This window comes from Curcuma longa, chromosome 14 (genome assembly GCF_044706935.1).
Source record: "Curcuma longa cultivar G26 ecotype Majalengka, Jawa Barat chromosome 14, ITB_CL_G26_1.1, whole genome shotgun sequence".
In the NCBI taxonomy this organism is placed as follows: Eukaryota; Viridiplantae; Streptophyta; class Magnoliopsida; order Zingiberales; family Zingiberaceae; genus Curcuma; species Curcuma longa.
Window position 1 is genome coordinate 2,621,381 of NC_133874.1, and position 13,360 is coordinate 2,634,740.

At 36.0% G+C, this 13,360-nt stretch overlaps 2 protein-coding genes across 2 annotated transcripts; one reads left to right on the plus strand and one right to left on the minus strand.

Moving 5' to 3' along the window:
- The first annotated feature begins 2,466 nt into the window (after positions 1-2,466).
- On the plus strand, positions 2,467-3,066 carry LOC141845389 (uncharacterized). The gene has a single exon (XM_074733454.1). The coding sequence runs from the start codon at positions 2,467-2,469 to the stop codon at positions 3,064-3,066; it is 600 nt and encodes a 199-aa protein (XP_074589555.1).
- Positions 3,067-5,693: 2,627 nt separating this feature from the next.
- On the minus strand, positions 5,694-12,480 carry LOC141845390 (uncharacterized). The gene is made up of 7 exons (XM_074733455.1): positions 11,870-12,480; positions 11,448-11,493; positions 10,222-10,271; positions 10,075-10,116; positions 8,897-9,010; positions 6,014-6,092; positions 5,694-5,699 (listed from the first exon to the last, which is right to left on the minus strand). Exons 1-7 carry the CDS (start codon positions 12,415-12,417, stop codon positions 5,694-5,696), a joined length of 885 nt encoding a protein of 294 aa, XP_074589556.1. The 5' UTR covers positions 12,418-12,480.
- Between the last annotated feature and the right edge of the window lie 880 nt (positions 12,481-13,360).

The following is a 13,360-nucleotide window of genomic DNA, read 5'->3' on the forward strand; positions in this document are numbered from 1 at the left end:
TGTTGCGATTTTTTTTTATTTTATCGTATAGAATTCCCAACAGAGAGGAGAGATGAGAAGAACGAGAGAGTGCCAAATAAGAGAGGGAGAATTGGTGACAGGGCCAAGGATGAGATAGGCTAGAAAGGGAGAGATACTATGATGTCAATGACTTAGGAAGGGAGGTTAGATACATTTAAAAAAGGAATTTGTAATAGTCAATTATCATGATAAATGTTGCGATAGTTGCCTATAATTATTGGCTATTTGTGATTTGTAATACTAATCATTGTCGCAATGTTCCTTGTTGATGTTAAATATATTCCTCCAAAGTCTATTAGAATATGACAATTGCATAAAGTATTGCAATTTCATTGTAGACCACTTTATACGTTGGCGATGACCATAATTGTTGTTGCAAAATATTGTAGGTATAGAAATTGAACATTTTCTATGTTGAAATTGTTAGCTGTTGGCATGATTGTTGCAATATATATTTTGATGAAAAATAAATATATATTTTCAAAATATACTAATTATATGTGCCCATGGAGCCTACATGTGTTAAAGCCTAGTTGATTTCAAGCCCCTAGAGTTGTTGGAGACACTTAAGGACATAGACAATAAGAGCATCTTACGATAATTGTTGTTATATTTCAAGGTTCCCTTATACCAAATTAATATAGGCAATTTAGCCTCAAGTCTACGTTAAGGCAGCTCAAATGACTTTTTTGTGCTCGACTTCAGTCCATTCAAATTATCTACAATTGACTCAAATGTAAGTAGGAAATCCTTATTGGTCAACTCAAAGACTAGTTTAATTATAAGGGAACCTAAGGCAAAATCATCAAGAGCATGGATCAAACCCTACTGTACTAGGCGATGATCAGGCGAAATCATCCAGAGCATGGATCAAACCCTACTGTACTAGGCAAAATCATCAAGGGCATCATATTTAGAACAAACAATTGACAACTAGTAGGAATTTAGTACAAGGATCAAACCTCTCCTTGCTGTAGCCGGCGAGCAGACACGCGAAGAAGAGTGGAGGAAGAAGAGGGAAGAGCAGGCGGCAGACACGAGCGGCTGAGGGGGGCAGATAGGAGGCAGAGGGGGCAGCACAGCTGGCGGACACGGGCGGCTGAGGGGGGCAGCACAGGAGGCGGAGCCGACGGACACGGGCGGCTGAGGGGGGCAGCACAGGAGGCGGAGGGGGCACCACAGCCGGCGGACTCGGGGAGAGCAGGCACCTGAGGGGGCAGCACAGGAGGCGGAGGGAGGCAGCACAGCCAGCGGACTCGGGTAGGCGGCGGAGGGGGGAGCACAGCGCAGGAGAAATTAAGGAAGAGGCGAGCGCAGGAGAAAGGAAGAAGAAGCGGTCGGGCGCAGGAGAAAGGCAGAGAAGGATCGGGTAAGTTAGGGTTTTAACGAATTTTAGCGGCGATTTCTTAAATTCGTCGCTAACTTAATATTTAGCGACGAAGTACTTAGTTTCGTCGCTAATTATAAAAATTTTAGCGACGAATTACTTCGTTTCGTCGCTAAAGATTAAATATGCGATGAAATAAAATTTTTCGTCGCTAAATATTAGAGACGAAATTTAATATTTCGCCGCAAAAACTATAGTTAGCGACGAAAATGAATATTTCGTCGCAAACCTTAAATTTAGCGACGATTTTAATTTTCGTCGCTAATAATTCGTCGCTATTTTTATGATTTATTGTAGTGCCAATGATAATTATTTATTTCTAATGAAGTATAAGATCTCAATAGATATGCAAGTAAATGATATATATGTGCGTACGCTCATGAATATCACATATCTGTGATATCCTCACAGATATCATCCCAATCAATCAATCAACCAACCAACCCAACTGAATACAAACTAAATGATTGTTGCAATCTAGGATGAATCTTTAGTGGTCACATAACCATTGTAAAGGACCAACATTTTTGTAATGCTTTGCACCAATATCATAACTTTCATACTAATTAATATTCAACCACTAAGGATGACATTGAAATTATACACATATGAAGATATGTTAACATATAAATCTTTATTGCTATAATTTCCTTTATCACTTTTTTTCAATACCTTTAAAGCATTTCTTAATTGATGCCCATTCCTTCTGGCACACTAAGCTACTTCAAATAAGAAAAGAGATTATAAATATGCACGGTATAATTCGAACGTCCACAATAGTGAAAAATACTTCTTTAATAAATGAGTAATCCGTAAAAATATATGTATGGTTTGGCAAAACAGAAAAGTATAGGTTTGTTTTTGTCAAATGCTCCATGATTTTAGCTGAGCTTAGCTTAGCTTAGCTTAGCTTAGCTGGTGTATTATTCCTCCTTATTTCCGGGATTAAATTTGAAATTAAGATGGCGCTCTCGATTTTTAAAAAGGGTAATTTGGTCTTTGTGTAGGATTACTTCATTTCGAGTAGGAGGTGGAGGTCATCGAAAAGCAAGAAAACAATGGCGAAGCTCGGCGTCGGCAGCGATGAGAGCGCCGGCGCCGATCTGATTGAGAGGAGCGATTCCTCAGAGTCTTGGATGGAATTCTTATCTTCGATTCGACGACGCCGCTTCTCATCCCCCTCTCCTACCGCCTTCCTCACCCCCGCCTTCGACGCCTGCGCCGCTGCCACCCACTCCTCCTCCTCCAGTGGCGGATCCGTCGACTTCGACGCCTCCCTCCTCAGGTACACACGGTACGGGAACCATATGTTTCCCTCCGACTCGTCCGATTTCCGGTCGACGTCGACCAGGCGTCGCCTTCGCCGCCAGCTCAAGCTCCGTTCCTCTTCCGGTTCTCTTCCGTATGAATCGTCTACAGGCGGATGCTCATCCGTTTCGCCTCTGTCTGCGATTGACAACGTTGTGCACGCGAGGTCAAGGGTGCACATGACGCCTGTGAAGGTGGAGGTGGGGGAAGACCTGGTAGTGATGGACGGAGTGCTGGTGAGCGACGCCGGATCTTCCAACGGTCGTGGTAATTTTAAGACGGAGTTCGGCCGTGCCTGGGACGAGAATGCCTTCTGCCGCTACAGTTCTAAATGCCCGGTAAACCGTTGATACCATGACTTATGTACAGTTATTCTGTTTCTCACAGTTTTAGGGTTTGAATTGATATAATTCGATTGTTTCTTATAGAGTAGCCAGAATAACAAATCTGGCGGAACAATTGTGGAACCAATATTTTTGGGTTATATATTTTAGAACTAGAATTGTTTTTTTATAAACTAGAATTGGGAGAAATTGGATCTCACAATTTTGTTTTGATACAATATGAATTTCCTGCTCTTATTACTGATTTCCTTATCGTAACATTAGGTACTCCACCTGTGTACAAATAATACATATAGCTCAAATTGTGATAAAGAGATTAATTTGCTTATTTATTTATTGAAAAGATTTTGGAATTTTTAAGACCAACAATTTCCTACGGTATTATAGTCAATTTAACTTCTCTCCTTTTCCCACATTCATTTGGCATCTTTTCCTATTCCTCAATTTGATCATTTGTGGCACCATCATCTTCATTGTCCACGTGATTGATTTTGCCTGTCACTTTCCAATTCCTTGTTCTTCAATCATACCTACACCATTATGTTAAAAGGCTGAATTTGGAAGGAAATGAAAGGCTCTTTGCCTTCCCCAATTTCTAATATGGAGGAAGAGTATGATCAGAATGCTAAGATGGATGTTGGAGTTAATACATAAAACACAAAAAGCATTTTTGATTAAGTTATCTAATATCTGAAAAAAAAACTATGTATAGCTTTGATAGTTGATAAATGAAATGAGAAAAAATTGATTGAGATGGTGTATATATGTTCAAAGGCATTCAATAAATTTTATAGTTAGAATGGTTGAAATGATAGAGTGCACGATAAGAGGGAGGGGGAGAGCAAAGAATGTTGGGCAATGAAATAAATCTTTTGACAGTATAATATGAAAAAGAATAATTTATTCAAATATTAATACTAATACTAATGTAGATGTTTAATGGAGTGATAACATTCATGTAATCGACCCCAAATAGTTAAGACAAATACAACTTGATGATAATAATAGGGAAGAGGAGGAGAATAGGTTTTCAGACATCTTGTGCTTATCATTTTTGATAGGTTCATGACATTTTTAGTTTGAGGGGGAGTACTACGCCACTTATAGTTCATTTTCAGGTTATCCCAATTTTGCCTAGGTTCTATCCTAGTTTCCTTATTATTGATTTCTGCACCATCATTTTATTGCCCACTTGTTGAAAAATGACATCAAACTCTAAATCTAATAAAAGAAGTGTCTTTTTTTCCATCACTATGTCATAATTTTCAGATGTGTCAAAAACAAGATTCAGTGTTCTAGTGGAACATTGTACTCCTAGAACTAGATGCTGTGACTGCCATTGAATACATCAATAATTGCTTGTATAATTTGGAATAATAATTTTCACAATTCTTTTTTACGCTTCTATTCTTTATGTTTGCAGAATTTTCTGATTTGGAAAGATGGAGGCTTGTTTCTTGAATACAAGCATGAATACAAAGGGCATCTCGTTAACATGTTAGAGTTGAAGCCCTACTTTTAAAAATTAGATCAAAATATATTCCTTATTGATTAGCGATAAATGATCCTTTTGACTATTATCAGATGGTTGACCATTGACGAGCACAAAATGAAGTTTGTTGGAGCTTCTAAAAAATAAACAATATTCAAGTCAACTTAGAATGATTAGTGAAACCATCTACCAAACATTGTTTGTGATGAGACTTCGAATAATTTATTTCAACATCTATAGATTAATAAACCCTCTAAAGTAGTCCTCATTAAGTACAATGCAATACCAAAATCAATTGAAAGAATTGCTTGTAAAATGCGATGCTATGGAAGAACCTAGGCTGACCCTTAATAAGTTCATATTAAAGAGGGTTTTTGTACTTAAATTCAATTAAAGAGGTTCATCATAAAATAGAAATAGAGAAATTTCTTAGATTCTTTGCATTCAACCAACACTATTGTTGAACAACCTCTTCAAAAAGATAATTGGCACTGCTTGTCAAGAATGCCACCAAATGGCTAGATACTTGATTTCATGCTAAAACAACGCTATAAGGGAGAGAAAAAGTATTCATAACTTCTATTCTTAATTGAGACCATAATATTTAATGTTACCATTACCAGATTAAGAACTGCATAGCATCAAAAAGCCCACATTCACTCTTAGCCACAAAATTTGAACATGAAAAGATTGTGAGAATCTAGAGGATTAGTAAGAGGTTAACCATATAGATAAACTCTTAGAAAAAAAGATGAAGAAAAGGAAGAAATCAAGACACTTGATGTGATGTATTGCATCTAGATAACACATGGAAGCAGTATGTTTCAAACATTCGTGAGATGTGAGGATAAAAGCTGCAGGGTCTTCATAAATTTTGGAAGTTGCATGAGTATATAATCTCCAACTACATAATGACTAGAGTATGACTCACAGCCAAACTCCATCCTCAACCAAACATTATCGAAAATCTTGCACCAAACACAGAGGTGTTCGATACCCATTCTTGATAGGAGACTAACCATAAGCTATGGTGTGATGTCTTTTCATTCCCTAATTGGTCAATCATGATTGTGTGAACACTCTGACCTATTAATAGACAGGAGAAACTACATTTTCAAATAGAGCAGGAAGAGTATCATACTTAATCCTGCAAAATCAAAACAAACTGAGAATATGCCCAGATCACAGGCATAAATAATAACTCAACAATCCCTTAATCCCCACAAGATCTTTCCTAACTTTTAGACGTTGCTTGTGATGCAGCAAATATAGTGGAAAAGGGCATTTGGTTACATTCTTTAATGTAAAAGAGAACAAACATCCCTTAGTGTCAACGTTGTGGTGGAATCAAAAGAAACTGATATGCACATGATATCAAAAGAAGCAAAATTAACTGCATGTAGAGGTCAAAGGGCCAAATTTTGTTACAGAAAAAAGGAAAGCAATAGAAAATTTTCTAACCATTCCACCCTGCATTGAACGTTTTAAAGCTTCCACTTGTTCTTCCTTTTGTCTTTCACGCTCCCTTAGTAATTCAATTCTGCATGAACAACATTTTGGAGAGTTGGTAGAACTTGACAAATAAGCTTCTTTACCACAATTGTAGGACCATCAACAGTTTAATCCTCATATATGAATCAGAAAAGAAACCCCTTGAGGATGATGCAAAATGTACTAAATTCAGAATGCTACATGAACATTGGAACAAAAACTTTTGGGGAAAAAAACACTTCAGAAACAAATGACCTTAACAACAAAGCAATAACCAGACACGTCTCTTTTTCATTAACAAATGAAATTTATGCCTAAGATGTTCCAGGAAACAGTGAAACAAATTAAACTCTAAATTTGCAGCTAAAAATAGAGAGAAAATCTTTAAAATGACAGAATCTGTTATGTCATTACATCCTTTAGAAGTATAGTTAATGAAACGAAGAAGCATGGTTTTAATGCGATCCTAATGATCAACACAGCCAAAATGTATCACTTTGATACTTGACCTAAACAAATATTGCGCCTGCACAGGTGAATATCACAATGTCACTCATGCCAACATGATTTGGATAGTACAACTGAGACATATCTTAACTAGTACCATACAAAACCAAGACAAAAGATTCTCTTCCCAGAATCATCTTGCAATATCCCTTCCTATGAACCAAGACAAGAAGTTCTTTTCTCATGACCCATCCTTTGATTAACCTATCAATCACAAGGAGATAAAACATTTTTAAAATAGGACAATGAGAAGAGATGCACTAGCCGAAACACCAACAGTAGAAAAGACACCAGAGCACGGTTTGAAATCTCAAATTGTGTTAGGCGAAATGATTGAAACATATGGTTCCAGTGAATCGTCGATACTTGATACCAATCAGCACTAAGATTCAAAATCTTTAACCGTGTCATAGTTTCAGTCTTTGAAAGGAAAAATACTAATCCAGTATCATGTCGATGCTATGATGCATGGTGTTAGTGACAAATTATAGATTGGAGGAAGGAGATATTGTCTATGTGGAGTTGTATCGAATTTCAATAATTTATCAAAATGATATGTTTCAATCATTTCAACCGGCATAGTACAACATTCAAAACCATGTTAGGCACAAACAATGTCTTTCCTTTTTCAACTCCAATCCCTAGCACCATGTATCGAAACATCGGCACGATATCGAAATAGTATCATTCCCATTAATGATCAAAATTTTAACACAGCTCGAGATTTTGAACCTTGCACCAAAGTCAAAGAAATTGTATCGTATATATATTACGCACATATAACCATATTATTAAACTCAAACCAGATCAACCCAATTGGTTAATTGGATCAAACATGCAATTTAATCAATAAAAAACCAATTCAACTGGCCAATTTTTATCAACTCAAAAAAACTGGCCCAATTTTGTTGTTAGACCCAAAACCCTAATAAGCCCCAGATGCAATATCCTCCACAATGTGGCATCCTCATTTCCTCTTCCTTGCTCTTTCCCTGCTAGTTCTAAACACTGACAACGTCTCGTCTACTCATTTTTCTCTTGTCATTCTTCTCCTGTCATCACCAACACCACATCCAACAGCCATCCACATAAAATCTCTTCTTTCCTCTATCTACTGTTAATTTTGTTTCCTCACGTTATCGCCAATGTTGTCATCCCCAAAAGTTCTAGCAGTTGGCCACTATTGTTTGGTGCCCATAAATCTCCTATCTCATTGTCCATTTCTTGGTGGCTTAGGAGTATAATGGTTGTTGGTGGTCTGGTGGCTGACTACTCTCTTATCCAACCTTATGTTGTCCTATCCAACCTCTAGTTGTTTGTCTTCTTCTCACTTCCTTTTCTTTAATCATCTCTTCCTTTTCTTTAATCATCTCCTCCAACAAAATGTCATTGCTAAGTTGCTATTAGTGCCAACAACTAACAAATTTTCAAATTCTAACTTTCAACAACTCCAAGCTATAGTGAGGTTCTCTTTCCATCATCCTTTAGGGTTTTTTTTCAATTAATAGTGTATAGTTATTAAATTGTTTAATATCTAATTGTTAGTCATGGCATTTTTTATAGGTATTATTTGAATTGTTTATTTTTAGTTCTGTATTAACATTTATTATTTAAGCACTAAAAATTAGTTATATTTATATTTGTTATGATCAGTTCGATATGCAATTAGGCCAATTAACAATCAGTGACCTAAAGCTTTCCCAGTTTGCTTATCAATGCAGTGTTAATAACTTTGCATATACTTATTCTAATTTGAATTGTGTTAGTTCAAGTCCAATCCAAATGGTTAACCAAAATATATTTACGAAAAAAAAATGTGTTCCCATACAACATGTCCGGGAACAATATTTAATATGAATTTCAAAAAAAATATGAAATTAATCTCCCTAAGATGCTACAAAAACAAATTCCCCACATTCATAACAATCATTTTGACATTAAGGAAGTATAATTGATAAGTTTGTTACATTTTTGCAACTTCTTGCTCCAAAATTATTGTTTCAATTTAATTTTTACAAGTTTAGTGAAAGGGGATTTAAAATCAAAATTCATTTCAGTTGATATGAAAACATATTAAACATGTCAAAGCATGTCAAGTGTCAGCACAATATGGTACCAAAGTGGTACTGTTCTGGTGGGAGATTGAAACCCTAGCACAGACCATACTTTAAACCCTACAAAGTGCCTTTTCAGCTTAAATATTTGTAATTGGCATTTACTATCAAGATCAGCAATCAAGAAAAAAAAAATCAACGTTAAGATTGGCTTGGATTATAATAGAGGTGAAAAAAGTGAGATAGTTAATAGCTCACAATCTGATTAAAAACAGAACTATCAAATACAGACCTACGCTGTTCTTCATCATCAAAAACTGAGCGCTCTATTTCTTGAACCTTTTGTGGTCCTTTTTTCATCTCTTTTTCCATCTTACGCCGATGATAGGCATCTAAGTTATAGTATCTGAACAATATAGTAAGAAGAGAAAAAACAATAAATTCATTAGCAAAAGATATCTACCAAATATCAGGCATTTGCAAATAATTATCTATAATTCCACTAGAACAAGCTTAGTCATGTTATAAGGTCTTTGAAACTAGGAGCATATTTTTCAAGGTGATTGATATGCAGTATTAAATGGTAAAACAAGTCATAATTACCAGAGTTGATAAATTATAACTACAATGAAAGAGAGGAGCACAAGTGTTTTACAAGTGTGTACAGTTTGAAAAAAAAAGAATTAAAATTACATTGATGAGTTCAAATGAATTAGGAACGAATGTCATTTGAGTGGATGGCTTTCTCCCAAAGGCTGTAAAGGGTAACCCATATACCCAACATCATAAAAGGTATTTTCTTCCTAATGCACTGTTAAACTGTCATCATAAGACCATCCATAAAGAACCATAGGCAAATAAATAAAGAAAAAAATATGTAGAGTTATCAGAAATCAATTGGAATAGATGATCCTAATGAACATCATATCCTCAAAAGAAGACCTATGATAATCCAATCACAGGATGTCAAACCAAAGACCACCAAAGAATTTATATTTGCCAGACCCCACATGCCTATCTAAGAAAGTAATAGAGAGAATTATAAAATTCTGAGTAAACAGAGCCATAAAATGTGCACTGAGCTTCAGATTCAAAACAAAGATAGAAGCTGAAACACTTGCAAGGCTGGAAGAAGTGTATTCCAGTAGACACCAGAGAATGGTAACTGAGAGCATCCTTCTAAATCATTGTTGGTAGCTTCTCCAAATGAGAACTTTTCCTGTCATCGAGCGAAACCACAATGTATGCAGTTTCTTATTAAACCAACAACACAAACCCATAACTTGAAACATTAACATGAGGATAAAAGGTCAACAAGATGAAAAATCAAGAATGTTGAAGAAATCAATATCAGATATTAATTCATTGGCAACATAAAAGAAAATAATAATAATAACAGAAAGAAATATCCTTAAACAAAGCAGCTTGGAATAAAATTTGAATGCCTATGAGTGTTTAGGTAATCCTTACTTTTTTGATGGAAATGTAGCTGTATTATGGTCCTCCATAAACCTATTAAGAGATGAAAAAACAATATCAAAAACTAAAATCATAGCCAAAAGCACTTTATGCATCTTCTTAAGCATGATGTTTTGGAACACATTGTGCATAACTTACTCCTTGAACATTTGCTTCTCTTCCCGATTAGATAGCATTTCCAGATTAACCTAGAATTCCATAATTATAAACATTAAAATATTAAATAATGGTCAATAAGCACTAGCTTTAGACTACAGTTTGGGACTCGAAATGTAATACAATATAATCCAGAATAATGAACACACTAAGAACTTTGAAAGAAAGATAATGTGCATGTAATTAAAATCTAGATATTGATACATAAAGAATCAACTAGCTTAAACATTTAAAGGACATTAGTTTCCTTCAATTAAATAATCTATTAGATTGACAAGTGTAATTAACACATTAATAGCCATAAACCACAAAATAAAAAAAAATAGTCTGGCGCATGAAGTTCCCGCCAATGCAGGATCCCGGAAAAGGATTTATTGTACACAATCTTACTCTATTTTGCAAGAGGTTGTTTTCGAGACTCGAATCAGTGACCTCTAGGTCACACGATAGGAACTTTACCATTGCGTCAAAGCTCTCCTTCGCCAGAAACCACTAAATGAGGGAAAAAATAAACTAACATTATTTTAGAACATAGTTGCTTTTATTTTTTGATAAAAAAGGAGAGAATATTTGATGAAGTATCCTGAAGTTATCAAGAAACTGATTGATTGTTGTCAAATAGAGTAATTAATCAGAGGGAAAATGAAGGTAGACATAATCAAGTACCAACTGATGGGGCTGATGAGCAAAAGAACCTAGAACTAAACTTAATTCAACTGCTCAAAGGTAGGTTTTGTGCATATTAGTCAAACACATTAAAAGCTGCAACACATTTTTCATCAGAGGAACTTCAAAAACAAGATGTGTAAGATCTGCCCTTAACATGAGAAAATATGTCCTCAAACCCTAATGCTGTCATTTAATAACAGTTTAATAGAAGCACCAGGAATGAAATTCAACATTTCACAATTGCTCATAAAATTGAATCCATCTTCTCAGAAGCCACAACAGTCTAAAAATCACTAGAATAGAAACCTAAGGGATAGACATTTGGTAGATGCACTAACCTTCATTTTGAGTTTATGCTCAAGAATATATAACCAAAAACTATAATAAATAAGTTTCCAGCAACTGAAAATACATGACAACTAAACAATACAATGGTAAAAACAACCAACTTTTAGCAGTGTTATCCCAAAGAAGCCCCACTTACAATGCAAAAAGGTCAAGCTTTTCTATTTACAACATTTCTGTTGGAAAACAAATACCTGTTTCACTTCAGCTAGCCAAGCAGTAAACTCAGGTCGTTTATTCCTGGAATAAAGTTTTAAAAAAAGAATAATTGATCACAGATGAACTAATTGCATCGAAGCAGTAAATGAACTGACACTGTGCATCTTCCCTTCACCCAGTGGAGATCATTGTCTGCCTTCATTTCATTATAATACTAAATCTTTTGAGTTGTGGATGCATGAATGTCATCAAACCATCACACGAAAAGGTACTACAATCATATTCACTAGAATAAACTGACTAGGTAAGCAGTATATCATGTTAATGTAAAACCATATAGGAATTTAGTCGCTGTTAGCTCACGTGGGCAAAAAAATTGCAAAGATCACTGGTGTCACGAACTAAAGGGAAATATTGAATGGATAAAAAGAAGGCAGTGCACTAAGGAAGTACTAACCACATGTCAACTTCTTTGATAATGCCATATTTTCCCCACGAATTTGTTACTGCCACTGTTTTGACTGCCTCCTTCTCCTTTTTCTTATCCTTTCTCTTTTTCCTCTTCTCTTCCTTCTCCATTTTTCTCCTCTTCCTCCTATCCTTCTCCTTTCTTCGCTTGCGCTCCTCGTACTCCCTCTCCTGTCGCTTCCGCTTCTCTCGTCTCCTCCTCCGCCTTGCCGCATCCTCGCTCTTAGATGTCTCCGACTCTGACTGACTTTCGGACTCCTCGGTGTCGTATTCCGAACAGGAATCGGACGAAGCTGAATGCTCGGATTCTCTACCCGAAGAGCGATCCCTCCTTCTGTGCTCTCTCTTCGAGCTATGGTGTCGCCTTCCCTTCCTCTTTGATCGATGGCTCTCCCCATCGGAGCCACTAGAATCATCCTCGCTGCCAGTCTCCTGCTCCTCTTCCTCCTCCTCCTCCTCTTGCCGCTTGGATTTCTTTCGGCGAGCGGCTCGATCTTCCTCTTCCTGAGCAGTGGAACCGTTTCGATGCTTTCTCATTTCTAGGGTTTCTGTTGTTCTACAGCGGAGCGGAGGATCGGCTGGAGCCCAAGAACGAAGGGAAAATACACGTTGAATATCCGACGATGGATTTTAATTTGGGGAGCAAAGGAAGAAGATGGATTTCAAATGTAAGATGCAATTCACTAACCCGTTTACTTCAAGGGGTGAATCATGAAATTTTTTTCTCAATTTACTTTATAAAAAAAATTACAGCTGCTGAAGAAAGTTATGCGGATATTTTTCTTTTGCAAGAATTTTTTTCTCAAAATCTTTTTACGTATTTACAAGAATTTTCTTTCAAAATGGGGAACGCAATCAAAGGAGGCTGAACATCTAGATTGACCGTCGTATGCGCTTCTCGATTTATCTTGGTGGTCGGTGGAAAACTTCCGTGAGACCAGACCGACCACCCTCAGGGATTGAGTCTATGAGATTGATTGGGATTTATCATTTTTTTATGCAGATATTTTTTAGAGAAAAATTCATCCCGACTAAACTGGACGAGAAAAAAACAAATAGAGGATAGAAAAAAATTAAAAAATTATATAAATTTTTTATTACTATAATAAAATTATATTATATAATTTTTTTACTCTGTGTTTTATCATTTAATTTTTTTTCTCTCGTGATTATTATACAGTTATAAGTTATAGTTCTAATCGTCATCATCTACTTCAGTTTAAATCTGTTACCCTAGCGGTTCTATACGATCGATCCCATGAATATTTATGAGGAGGTAAATCGAGAAGTTGCAGTTGATCATAACGAGGAGGACATTGTTTTAGCTTCATCGAGATTCGACCTTTACTTATTTCAATAAGTCTATTCTGTCATAACAAACTCAATTATATCTCAGAGACGGATCGACATCAATCATCCTTATAGTATTTATGTCAGGTAATGAATGGGAGAGGACGAAATTATTTCTTCATTTCTCAGT